We start from the raw sequence: 13852 nt of genomic DNA on the forward strand, positions 1-13852 counted from the left end.
AGTCTGATAGGACTTCTTCTGTTCTCCTGGAATTCTCAACAATTATTGCAAGTGGTTTGAGATTACTTCTGTTCTTTTTTTCACTCTGGGATATAGTTCACCAGGCTCTGGAGATTTGGGTTGATTATGCATAACCTCTTTGCTGCGTGATGGGGACAAATGTCTATTGCAGAAAGATTTCTTGTATGACCGTATTTTTTCAAACCTCACTTTCACTTTTAATTCTCTCCATGGCAAGCAAGACCACTTCTAGCACAATTTTAATTTTGCTTCACTGCCAGAGAGGGAAGATTTGCCAGTTAGAACAGCTTTGCCCCAGACGTCTTCCCTCCACCCACAGCCAGCCTTCCCACTCCCTCCCACTGCCATCCACGCCTTTCCTCTTATCCCCCCTACCATGTTACTGGCACCTTCAAGTGAAAGAAAAGAAGCTCATTCACACGGGCTTAGCCTGAACACACCGACCTCTGCATTCTATTGATATTTTGAGATACTGACATTTAACAGAGAAATAACAAACCTCTCTGACCCAGAGGCATAGCTGGGCCAAACTGCGCCTGGTGCGCATTCTATATTTTCCCGAGGTAAGTGTTTCACGCATAATAGGCCTTGAATTCATTTGTATCCAGCTCTTTATTTTGTGTAGAAATTCCCCTACTGCAACTTCTGTTCCATTTCCCCCTGGTTGAGAATAGTTTTCCTTTTGGGAGAAGATCAAGGCAAATAAGTTTTTGACTAGTTCTACTATTCTTCAGTCCCTGTTAGTATTTTGCCATCTTTTCCATGCAGTGACCTTACCATATCCTTTATTGCTTTTAACCTCTCTAGCTCTTTTTGTTCTTTGGCTTCTCTGACTTTCTCCCTACATGTCCTAGCTATTTCTTTGAGTTCCTCTTTGGTGATTTCCCCCCTTTTTCTATTTTTTATACATGTCCCTTTTAAATCTCAGCTCAGTTGAAAGTTCTTTAGAACTCCACCTTGGTTTCCTTAAACACCTCCCATTTTCCCTCCTCATTGGAACTGTTCCAAATTGTGCCTTCACGATCTCATTTTTAAGAAATTCCCATCCATCATGCACTCCCTTCTCTTTTAGTAGTTTTAACCATGGGACCACACCCAGTAGTTTCCTAAGCTTACTGAAGTCTTCTTTTTTAAAGTCTAGGATGTGTGTCTGACTAACTTAGTATCCCCTTTTCATTGTATAACAAACTCCAGGAGAGCATGATCACTTCCACCTAAGGATCCTACCTCTTCCACTCCATTAATCAGGTCATCATTATTGGTTAGAAGCAGATCTAAAATAGCCATCCCCCTTGCTGCTTCTTCCACCTTCTGGACCATGAAATTGTCTGCAAGGCAAGTGAGAAATGTGTTGGACCTGATAGCCTTGGCAGAGTTTGACTCCCAACAAATATCTGGATAACTGAAATCTCCCATTACTACTTCCATTACTACTCCCATTCTTTTCTTTCTGAAAGTTTGGTCATCTGTCCCACCCAAATCATTACATGCTGTGCCATGGAGAGAAACACATCTTACAGTGACATGCCTCTGAAGATGCCAGCCATAGATAATAGGCGACATGTTAGGGGCAAAAACTACCAAACCACAGCCCCACAGCCCAGAAAACCTACAACAGCCAGTTGATACCAACTGTGAAACCCTTCAAAAATACAGTTAGGCCAGAGCAGGAAGGAGCTACAGTTCATATATTGATTGCAATTTGCCAGTCCTTCAATTGTTCCCAGAATGGAATGGATCACTGTAGCACTGTTATAAGAAACCCAAGAAATTTCTCTTTATTGGCTCGAATGAAGTCATTTTTCAGCTTTTTTATTTCATCCGTATCAGGACTAACATGTTCAGAACTTAGATTCCCCCCCGCCCCACTTTTCTATTCACAAAAAGGACCAAACAAGTAGTTGGTTGACATTATTTGTAAAGTGACGTTTCCAGATTGTGCTCAGGGTCATAACACATGTTCATTCACTACTCAGAATTATTTTACCTTGCTTTTGGTATTCTTCCACAGGCCATCCAGATCATAATTGGGCTGATGCACATTGGATTTGGGGGAGTCTCAGCTGTTCTTGTTGGTTTATACTACATTCCTTTGGCCATCGTTGGACTTTATCCATTCTGGGGTGGAATATTTGTAAGTAATATGCTGTTTATTTTTGAGAGCTCATGTTGAATGGCCATGATTTTTTTTAACATGGGCATTGGAAGACAGCCACTCAAATTCTTGTTTAGATTTTTTGTGCACAGAGAATTTATGGCTGCAGTTCTGCTACCAGTGGGTAATATTTCCAATAACTGAAATTTCCAATAACTGAAACTTCCAAACTGGCTTCAAAGGCAGTCTCATGTGCAGTTCACTGCAGAAATCCAAGATGGATTGGATCAAACCATAGACAACTGTGGCCAGATCATGCTCCCCCCCCCCCCCAATAAATATATTTAGAGCACCCACCAACGCATTATTTGCCATAATCAGTAAGCATGGATTTATTAGTGCCATCAATCTACAAAGCAGTTCATTTAAAATGAGCAAACTGCGATCTATATCAGGCTGACTTCTCTAGTCCATGACCGGCCACAGGGGACACACACCCCTGCCCTGCGCGACAGCTCTGGAGTCGCAGGGCAGGGGGGCGTGTCCCCAGGCCTGAGTGACGCACCGGAAGGTTGCAGGGAAAGTAAGTCGTTCGGGAAAGGGGGGGGAATGGCGCCTTCCAGCCACTGCCGTTCACACGACAGCGGCTTTGCGCTGCTGGGGGGGAGCGAGGGCGGCGCTGCTGTGATGCAGCTGTGCCCCCCCCATGTGAACAGCTCCCTAGGGACAGCGTTTTTGCCGTCCCTAGGGCACTGTTATTGGCCCGTGTGGAAAGGGCCTCGGATAACAGGGTAGAGATTTTATGGAAAGTATTTGGAAGGTGATGCTCATTAATTATCTGCCATTGCCTCCCCATTGCTTGAAAATTTTATGGGCTGTCTGTTGGTTTGGCTTAGTTTTTACCATCCTGGTTCCAAAATTGTTCATTTTAAAGTGATTTTACTATTTTCTCTGACATCTGGTGGATTCCAGGCAGAAATTTTTAATAAAATGAATAAACTGTGTTAAAATATAGCTTTTAAGAAAAACTTCTGTTGTTCAAAGATGTACTCTAAGGCATTTTCCTTCTTTACAACAGTTTATTGCTTCTGGATCCCTTTCTGTGTCAGCTGAGAATCCCATGGGTGCCTCCTTGGTGAGATATATTTTACATTTTCGCCTCTTTTGTAAAGCTTGGGAGTACAAAAAACAGCTGCCTCTCTTATTTTCTCTACAATGATAGCAATAATGCTGTTCACTATAAATTTACTATAAATCTTGTTTGACAAGTGCTGTACACATGCTTTTGGGGCACAGGAAAGCTATGAGCCATCAAATGCTACTTTCCTAAGCACAGTCAATGTTTGAATTCAGACCTTCCTTAAAAATTGAAAAATCTGAGGCATGTGCATTGGCCTAACCTCCTTCTTTCAAGGGTCAGGCAGGCAGTTCAGCACTCCTGGTACCTTCTGGCATTACTTTGAAAGTATGGGAGTACAGTTTCCATCAGGAAGTTCTCAGTATGTCTCCTTCCTATTCCAGCTCCAGTTTCCTGGCTAGTGTCATTTGTATGAGAAGCTACAAGCTGTAAACTTCTTGCATCAATCTTGGCACTTTGAACATTACTTTTGTAATATGTAAAGCAGACTTACTGCAATAATTCACATGATTTGACAGTCACATCACAAGCTGTCTACTCAGAGGCGTTCCAGGGGTAAATGGCGCCCGGGGACAATTTGTCTCCAGGACGCGCGCCCCAGCCTCTGCCCCCCCCGCTCCGCCCTTGATGCCCCCAGGCTCCACCCCCAGGTTCCCCCTCCAGTCCCACCCTTTCCTGCTCCCCAAGCCCCACCCCCGGCCTCAGTTCTTATAAAAGAAAGTCTCCAAGGCTGGGACTGCAGTCTCTTCTGGCCTGCCTGGAGGGGAGGTCAGAAGAGACTGCAGGCTGCCGGCTGGGAGCCCAGCTGGCAGGGGGGGAAGGGAGTGCGGAGTCCAGGGTGGGATTGAGGGCACTTGGAGGCAGCAGGAAGTCCTGCTGCCTCATCATTTTTGCGTGCCTTGGACGGGATCGAGGCATGCAGAAACGACGAGACAGCAGGACTTCCTGGTCACATGGGGGACTGATTTTGCGCCCCCCACGTGACCAGAAGAGTGGCGCCCGGGGACAAGGGGTACCCCTTGTCCCTAGGCAGATACGCCACTGTGTCTACTAGATCCAACAACACCCAGCATTAGAAATTCTAATTTTATAAGAATAAGTACAGGTCAGGGATGGAATTTTAATCGGGTAAGGTTAGGAATCATGGCAAAAGTGAATGAAGGTCCATTTGAAGAACATGGAGGCCTGATCAGAGGCAGTTTTCTGCCTTTTTCTTTCCTCTTTTGTTTACACTGACTCCTGTATCTTTTTAAAAGTATGCTAACATAGTAGACCTGACCTGGATAACCCAGGCTAGCCTGATCTCATCAGATCTCAGAAACTAAACAAGGTTGGCCCTTGGATGGGAAACCTCCAAGGAGTCCAGGGTCACTCCACGGAGGTAGCCAAGGGCACACCACCTCTGAATGTCTCCTGCCTTGAAAACTCTGTCAGATAACCATAAGTCAGCTGCAACTTGATGGGTAAAAAAGAGCATCCCTACAGAAGAGTTTAAGCAATAAATGCATGAACTAGCTAGAAGTGCAGGAGGAATGTCCGCCAAAGTTCTGGAAGAAATGGAAAAGGAAGATGCATATTGAAAAGAGATCTAGGGCGGTGTGTGGAGTTTATACTTAGATAACTAGTGTCATTCTCTGGCAGGGGTGTAGTTCACTAAAGCAGTGGCCAGGGCTCACCCTGGGTGCTGCACCACCACCCGCCCCATCCTGCCCCGCCCCACCCCAGCTATGCCCTGTGCAGACTGGCCTCACCCCCAAACTCCACATAGAGTTTCAGTGTGGGGCCAGCTGCCCTTCCCTGAACTCCATGTGCTGGAGCACCCATTTGCAAGTTTGCAGTTTAAAGCTGGCCCCAAGACTTGCTGAGGCCAGCAGTAAATTGAGTTCCATAGGCTAACTGGCTCTAGTTTTATACTGCTGGCTTCACCCCCAAGCTCCACCTCTAGTCAGGTGAACCTGAGAGAGTTGGAGCCAACAGTTAAAATCTGGTCAACCTTCCTTGCTCAGGTTTATTTATTTATTTTTATTTATTTATTACTACACTTATACACCACCCTCCCCTGGAGGGCTCAGGGCGGTTCACAACAAACAAATAACAACAGGTAGATAACAACAGATGGCATCTAAAAGCTAAAACTCCTCTAAGAGGGGACAGCAGGGCCCCAGCTATTAGAAAAAAAGGGGGAGGGGAGAGGGGGGAGGGGGGAGGGGGGCCAGCAACAAATGGGATGTTTTTAATTCTATTTGGAGAGTGGGGTGGAGTGGCTGGCCCTGCTCTTGAACTCCACGTGGACCCGCTCCGTGTGGAGTTGGGGATTGGGGCCATCCCTGCTGGCTGGCACTTAACTGTAGTGCAGTTGTGAGTCACCCCAGGAAGTAGTGCCTGGGGCTCTAGCCCCCTCACTACACCAGTGTCCTCTGGTTCTTTCTAACAAATACAGGAGTTTTGTGGAACAATAAAATGCAACTGTGGGTTTTTCTCAGCTCCAGCATATGAGGTGTTCAATATGGATCACAACTCTGATATGTGGGGAGAAAGAGCTCCACTCCCCCATTTTTCCAACCTGAAATGGTTCAAGGGGACTATTTGGCCCACTGGAGAAATCCATCTGTACATTTGTGGGTTTACTCACCTGAGAAAATAGTGCCCCCTTAGGACAATTTTAGATCAGAAAGAGGGTCTGAAGTGAACTTCTCCATATGTACTGCAACGACTATCTAAATAGGGCACCCCTCATGCAAGAACAGAAAGAGCCTGTAGCTCATATCTGACTTTAATACAAGACACACTGTGTGAGACCCCAGACCCAACCTGTGTACTCTGCTACATGTATACACATGCCAGGCCTTTAAGTTGTATTCTTCATTGGGGGAATTTAATGCCAAAGCATATTAAATTCCAGTTTGCCTGGGTTTTAGATCATTTTACAGAGTCTCCAGATATGGTTCAGATATGTCTTGCAGCTTAAAATTTTCTGGACCCCTGGTTAGATACAGATTCAGTGCAGCTTTTTTGGTTGAACAATCCTGTGCCTTGTCCTTGTTTCATTCAACCTGATTCTTTGTGTGTGATTTTCAGGTAAAGTGCAGTGTGGGAATGAACATCACAAGTGCTGTCATGGCATTAATTGGCATGATTCTATATATAGCTGAATTGGCTATAAATTCACTGTATTCTTTCCATCTTTATTTATCAGGGGTAAGTGAACAAATTTTACAAAAATCTATGACTTTGTAGATGGGAATTCATTATGGAATGAAACAAGTACATAACTTGAGTGATTTTCACTGCATCAATTCCTACTGCCAAAGAAAACAGTGACTCTAGATTTTAAAATGTGTCTTATTTCTGAGGTAATAGGATGGCAAGTAAATCTCAGCTTGTGCACAGGTTCTCCTTGTCATTTTGGCTTTGGAAACTTGGAATTCTTGAAACATTGATATCTATTTGGTGTAAAATCTTCTTATTAAGGAAAACCCAAAGTAACAATGATTAAATTACTATTTTCCAAATTTCTTCTCCATGGTAAGAACATCAGAAAATCCTGGTGGATCAGATCTAATGTCCATACAGTCCAGCATTCTACTTCCCACAATGATAAAGTTCTTTGTGGAAGTTTGTAAATTTACCAATCATTGACAGTTTACATTTTTACTTATGTTATAGATTTTAATAACTTTATTATTTTACAAAAATTCCCTTAAATTACAAGTTAATTTTAATTACATTTCTCTCCCCCCAGCCTGTTTTTTCTTGCTGTTTAAACTTTGCTGTGATTTGTGCTTGTCTGTGACGATATTATTAAAGACTGATTGGTTCTACTTATAGATTGAAGAGATAGGGAGATAAAATACATCCTTGTCTAACATGTTTGCCAATAGAATATGGAGAAAGAGAATGGTTTCCTAACAGTAGCTTCTTGTCCAGAGTACAGGTTAACCATCATACAATCAGATATTGTGAAATACCCATTTTTTAAAAAAAACCATCTATTTTTTCATGCTCCAAACAGTCAAAAGCTTTCTTGTAATCTATGACTCACGAGCTGGTTTTCGTCTAAAATCTTCATGTATGCTCCATGAAGAGCACACATAAGACCATCTCTTATTCCTCTTTCCTGTCTGGATCCAACTTGAACATTGGGCATTTTTCGATCCATAAATAGTAACTGTCTTTGTTGTGACATTTCATGCACCACTTTATTTGTGTGAGAAATTAATGTGATAGTTTGATAACTGCTGCGATTTTATGTTTCTTTTTTGGAACTGGAATATAAATTGACCATTTCCAGTCTGTAAGACTTTTTTTGTTTTTCATATTTGTTGGTATATTCTTGTTAATATTTTGATGGTCTCAATTTCTGTGGGTTGAAATAGCTCTGTTGATATCCCATCTACACCTGGTGATTTGTTTCTCCAACTTGCTCTCAGTGCAGCTTTCATTTTCCAAAACTGTAGATTCTTCTTTCAAAAGTTTCTTCTTTGGTGGAATCTGTCATCCTTTCACGTGTTCAGTATAGTTCTTCAGCATACTGTTCTCATCTTTTCTTTCTTTTGTTCTCCTGAATTGATGCATTTCCACATTGATCTTTCAGCATATCTAACTGTGCTTTAAATTTCCTTTTGATTTCTTGGGTCTTGTGGAGTAGATTTCTTGTTTTTCCTTTTCATTTGTTTTCTTCTATTTCTTTACACTGGTTGTTATACTAATTCTGTTTGCGTCTGTAGTCTATTGTGCACTTATAACATAGTTTGAGCTTTAGAAGCAGTCCATTTGTTTTCCTTTCCTGCTTGGCAATTTGTGTGTGTTGTGCACCACCAGTTTCCCTGTTTTTCCTTTAATCAGCCCTGGGAGGGAATCATACTTATGTGGAGAATTTGCTTTTTCCTGCCCCTGCTTTGTGCTCTCTTTATGATGGGCAGTGGGCAGGAATTCCTTTTTTAAATATATATACAAAATTGCATTGGAAAGGTCTAGTTTCAGCTCATTTCACTTTTTCTTAGTGCTTTGAAGTATTGATGGCCTGATGCTTCAGACGCCTGCAGACACTCCCCCCACCCCACCAACATTGTCAAAAGTGCCTCTTTATCTCTGACTGATGACACCTATGATTGTAGTCCTGCACAATTACTCAGGAGTAAATAGGTGTGAGCAGCATTTGCATGGGAAAGAACATGCACATTTGCATGGGAAAGGACATGGACAACATTTGCATGGGAAAGGACATGTGGGGGGAATTCCTTATTTTACAAAATTTGCATGGGAAAGGTCTATAGCAGCAGCTCACTACACTTTTTTTAGTGCTCTGAAGTATTGATGGCTTGATGCTTCAGGCACCTGCAGATGCCACCTCCTCATACAGAGAGGTGCATTTTCAGAAGTGCCTTTCTCTCTCCAAATGATGACATGCATGATTGCAATCCTGTGCAGTTACTCAGAAGTAAATAGGCATGGGCAGCAAGGCCAAGTAGATCTACTCTGAAGTAAATCCCATTTTATTCAGTGTGTTTTGTTCTCAGGAAAGGGTCTTTGCTGCTCAATTAGGAGTAAAAAGGCATACAGGCTGGCTCATCTAGCCTAAGCACTCATCTCCCATTAGACCCCTTACCACAGTAATGCACAAATGAGTCATTTCTTTTTGAAGCATGCATTTTGATTCTTCTGAGTAGACCTATTTAGATTACTCTCAATTATCTTCTTTCTTGCATAGATATTGTGAGGGAAGCCCGACTGCCACTCCTGCAGGTCACATGGCGGCACCATTGGCCATCCATCTCCTCCCTCTCCCACCCCCACAGGCAAAAGGAGTTGGAGGTGCGTTGTACTGTCTGCTGCCTCTTCCTCCTGCACATTCCTAGCAGTCTTCGCCTTGGTGGCCCCTCCCCACTTCACTATGGAGACCACACTAGGGCAGTGGAGGATTTCTCAGTTCAGTGGCCCACAGTGACCTACCCCCACAGACTCGACCACACTATCCCAGCATGGTTTCCACAGCCCTTCCTCAGTGAGGGAAAGCTATGGAGGCCATGCAATAGCACCAGAGTCCAGGCATCTCTTTCTCTCTCTCTTTGAAAGTTCCTCCATATTCCCTTCCTTGAAATTGTTTCAGAACCAAGTGAAGAATTACTCATGAGTAGACATGCTTTGGCTTGCTTCAATGAAAGAAGCATGGTTCCTGGAACACTGCAGTTAGACTTTTGATTTTATTTCATAATAAATGCATGGCTGTTATTCAATAGTGCAGGCTCAAGACATTTTTTCTATGTAGTATCTGTCACTAGGCAACAGAGGCGTACCAGCAGAAAATGGTGCCCGGGGCCATTTTCTGCCACTCCCTGCCCCCCTGGCTGGCCCCACTTACGGCCCCCCAACCCCCCTTACAGCAGTCCGGCCCCCTTCATGCTGTCAGGAGCCCAGGAATCTGGCCTGGGTGGGGAGCAACACTTGAGCCCCCACTGGCTCCTGCAAACTTTCCCTGCTCCTGGGACCGGACTGGCAGCCTCTGTGCCCACCTCTTCCCACCTCTAGTGTTGTACAGCATCAGGTGACCAGCAGCACTAGAGGTGGGAAGAGGCAGGCGCGGAGGCTGCTGGGCTGGTCCTGGGAGCAGGGAAAGTTCTGACGGGACAGAGCAGGAGGCCAGTGGTGGCTCAAGTGCCACTCCCCACCCAGATTGGACTACCAGACCCCAGCGGTGCGTAGGGAACTGGGCTGCCATAAGTGGGGCCAGGAAGGGGGGGCGCATCAGCAGAGTGGTGTGGAGGGGTGATTTTGCGCCCCTCACATGAGCACACGAGTGGCGCCTGGGGGCATGTGACCACACATGTTTCTCTGGCAGATCCGCCACTGCTAGGCAAGTATATATGCTGAAGTGAGATTATCCTTCTGTTTACATTTAAAGTTTTTACCTTTTTGTTATTTGCAAGTCTGTATCTAGAGCTTTCATTTGTGATATTGTGAAACAAAAAAAATTCTGGGGCATACTGTTCTAAATTTGTATCTATTATCATAGGTTGCACAACGTTGTGTTTAAAGAAGCATTCATATGATCAGCCCTCTTGATCAAATTATCCAGATTTATCCATCAGTTTCATCAACAGATGGTATAAAGGCACTTAATGTTCCTGTGCTTCTGTGCTAGTGCTTGCTTTTAAATAGCTGATTATAGAATCCTCTACAATGGTGTTTCAGGCTCAAACAGGTTCTTCTTTCTTTAAAAAGATGTCCCCCATAGCTGCTGTGTGGCTGCATGGGACACAGGTTGGATCCAGGTAACTCAGACCCAGCTCTTTGGTCCCTTTCTAACAACCGCTGTAATTTCTTTTAGCTGCTGGTTGCTAACTGTTTTTTTTAACCTTTTCAAACAAAACTACTTAGGTCCCATTTGCAAAGAGCAGGATTTTTTAAAAAACCAACTTTTCTTTCATGTTCAGGTGTTCTGTGCTCTTCTGAATTGCTGCACTGGGCTGTTTGAAATGTGCTTCTGAAAGTCCCACCTATCCACCTCCCCCCAGTGCACAACTAGTAAGAAATAACAAACAAGAGTTGTATAATTACTGACGACCCCCCCCCCCCCATTTATTCTCCGCAGGCCGTAGGTTTTGGTCTTGGTGTCATGCTCTTCTTGTTCAGCTTGTTGGAGTTTTGTATTACTGTTTGGACTGCACATTTTGGGTGCCAGGCAACCTGCTACAAAAATGAAATGGTAAGCATCTTCTTCTTGCCCAGAGCTTCAACAGATGATGCTGAAAGGACAAAAGAAAGGTGGAGACAGGGGAGATGTTTCACTTCAAGCTACCAGGAGTTTCTGGCAGCTGTCTCTGAATCTATATTTCGTAATTTCAGGTCACCATGCTGACAATAACGAAGGTGATGACAATAAAATATTCCATTGGGGGTGGGGGGCTTGTGTGTTTCAGGCCATGATTGTTGTGCCCTGCACCATTAGTGAAAATGGCGTGGTCCCTGCTGAAGCAAGTCCTGATCCTCCAGTCTACAATAATGAAGCCTTTTCTCCAAAATGACAGTCTTCTTGAATAAGAAGGAATTGTTTTTTAAAATGCTGCAACATATACGTGTGTCATCCAAAAGCAAAGAAAAATGCTATTTCTTTCAATATTCTTTAATTAATTATTTTATTCATATGCAAAGGACGTGGGTGTAATTGATTAATAAATAAACAAGTTAATTTTTCATTTCAATTTTTCATTTATTATCCATAGGGCAGACTTACACCCCAATCCAGGAGGGGCAAAGTCATCTACAGAGGTAGCATGGGGTTGTGCCAGCAGATTTGCCCTCTCTGGGACACTTACCCCGGAGGAGGAGCAAATCCATCTGCAGACAACCGCCATGTCCTTCCACTGTGGCCATAAGCTATGCAAAGTGCCACGTAAGCATTCCTGTGCTACCATCACCTCCACCGGTGTAACGGGGGCATTTTGGAGGCATGGTCAGGGGTGGAGCCAATAGTTGGCTTTCCCCCCAGCCTTTGCCTGCTGAACACTGGTGCTTAGGCTTATGCTACCCTTTGGGTGTCATAGACCCATACAGCTCATTGGAGGGCTTTTGGGGAGTGGGAAGGCTTTTTCTGTTTTTTGCTTCCCCCAAGGTTGAGAAGCCCACCTGGAGATGGTGGGGGAGCATCCAAGCTGCACTGTGTCCCACCACAATCTGGAGAACCGGATTTGTTTCCCCACTGCTACACATGAAGCCTGTTGGATGACTTTGGACTAGTCATGGTTCTCTCAGAACTCTCTCACTCTCAGCTACTTCACAAGATGTCTGTTGTGGGGGAGAGGAGAGAGTTTTTAAGCTGCTTTGAGACTGCTTACAGGAGAGAAAGGTGGGGTATACATCCAAAATCTTGTTCCTCTTCAATCAATCCCAGCTTGGAAGAGGAAAAAATGAAGAATTCAAGCCAGAGAGGGCAGGCTACATGACAGCACGTCAGAGACTTTCATGGCCTGAACAACCAATTCAGATAACAAAAGAATATTTATTGACCTAGAATCCATTAAAAATTTAGTAAGTAAAATATCTAGGAGAAGCTCATTTCATTGCCACATAATTGGTTTGATCTATTTCCCTCTAGCCTCCTTATATCATAGACATCTAAATAGAATGTGCTCCACAGTTTTTATGATCCCTTAACCAGAACTGCAACATTTATGTTTAAGAAACAATACTAAAGCGTACTATACAGGTTTACCAGAGATTTCACGGGATTTGGCAGTGTATTTGTTATGGACCTAGTACCCCAGATCAGTAGCACGAGACTCCCAAGAGATGAAGCTTCAAGAAGGAGCTCTTTATTGAAACAGTGTCTGACCCATATGGCTAGGTAGCTGAGACTGAGGTCCCAGCTCCCTGGCTCCCAGTATAAACCTTACAATTACAATCCGATAGTCCCCACCCTTGCATTCCCCATATCAGCATTAGAAAGGATAGTTGAAGACAGTTGCAGTAGACACATTGTTTTGGGAATGGCCTGGCCATTCCCGGAAGAGGAGACATTAGGAGGAATCGTTAAACTCTATTCACTACTTTGCTGCAAAACAGGAAAGCTGAACCTCTGACCCAGGCATGTCTCAGGTGCTTTGGCAGGCCCAGAATGGCGGGGCCTGACAGTATTTAATCTTGTGATTGTAATCTTGGGACTGTAAGGTTAAACAATTATTTGGTGATTGTAAAGAGCAGTGGCATTCCCATATGGAAAGCAGAGCAAACATGCCTAGCCCAGCAGATGGTACTATTGATATAAATCTTCAAACTACTGTCAATTTTGTTTGCTATTTTATTGCCTTTTTGAAGCAGCATGTTATAAGTGTTTTGGTTTATAAAATAAGAAATGCACTTGAAGCACTTTGAAGCTCCATTAAATCTGTAATGATAATAATACAGACCTTTTTTTCTCACTGTGCACCTGCCCATGCCTTAATTGTACCATTTTGACAAGCTACCACTTTAACAGTTCTGAGGCGCAGACAAGAATACTTTGCTGAACATTAACTTCGCAGGTGAAACAACGTTCATCTATTCCTTATGACATTTTCAGCAGCTGCAATGGCAATCAAGCTTTTACATCTATTGGGTTACAGTCTATTTGTATTTATGTATATACAACATCCTTGAGAAATAGATAACAAACACCAAACGTTGAGACAGTTTGGAGACAGATATGTTGACTCTTGGAGTGTTACAATCTGCACATCACAGGGACACAGTATTTGGATACAAGAGGCTATATGCCTAATAAAGGTTGTTGTTGTTGTTGGATACAAGAGGCTGAGTGATATGTGACCAGAGTCTTTGAACAAGGAGTTAACAGATGTCATCTTTATTGCTGTTAACAGGAATGGGAGACTTATTCACACTGTCTCAGGGCATGAACCTTAATTTCAGTGTGCAGATGGTCTGATCAGTTCTATGTTAACATGAGAGGCCTCTTGTTATCATAAGGCCAAATGGTCAGGCAGAAAGAAAGTGTCATGGACTGCTGGTTCAGACAGACCTTTCTAATATAAAGCAGAATCAAAAACTCCTAATACAATCATAACACATGACAGATACTATATGTTGAGTACAGAGAATATATA

At 43.5% G+C, this 13852-nt stretch overlaps 1 protein-coding gene across 1 annotated transcript; it reads left to right on the forward strand.

Annotated features, from left to right (window-relative positions):
- The first annotated feature begins 1582 nt into the window (after nucleotides 1-1582).
- LOC125426292 (membrane-spanning 4-domains subfamily A member 8-like) lies at nucleotides 1583-11286 on the forward strand. Its single transcript, XM_048484551.1, has 6 exons — nucleotides 1583-1591; nucleotides 2033-2155; nucleotides 3195-3251; nucleotides 6333-6452; nucleotides 10846-10959; nucleotides 11174-11286. Exons 1-6 carry the CDS (start codon nucleotides 1583-1585, stop codon nucleotides 11276-11278), a joined length of 528 nt encoding a protein of 175 aa, XP_048340508.1. The 3' UTR covers nucleotides 11279-11286.
- Nucleotides 11287-13852: the final 2566 nt, after the last annotated feature.

This window comes from Sphaerodactylus townsendi, linkage group LG02 (assembly GCF_021028975.2).
Source record: "Sphaerodactylus townsendi isolate TG3544 linkage group LG02, MPM_Stown_v2.3, whole genome shotgun sequence".
In the NCBI taxonomy this organism is placed as follows: Eukaryota; Metazoa; Chordata; class Lepidosauria; order Squamata; family Sphaerodactylidae; genus Sphaerodactylus; species Sphaerodactylus townsendi.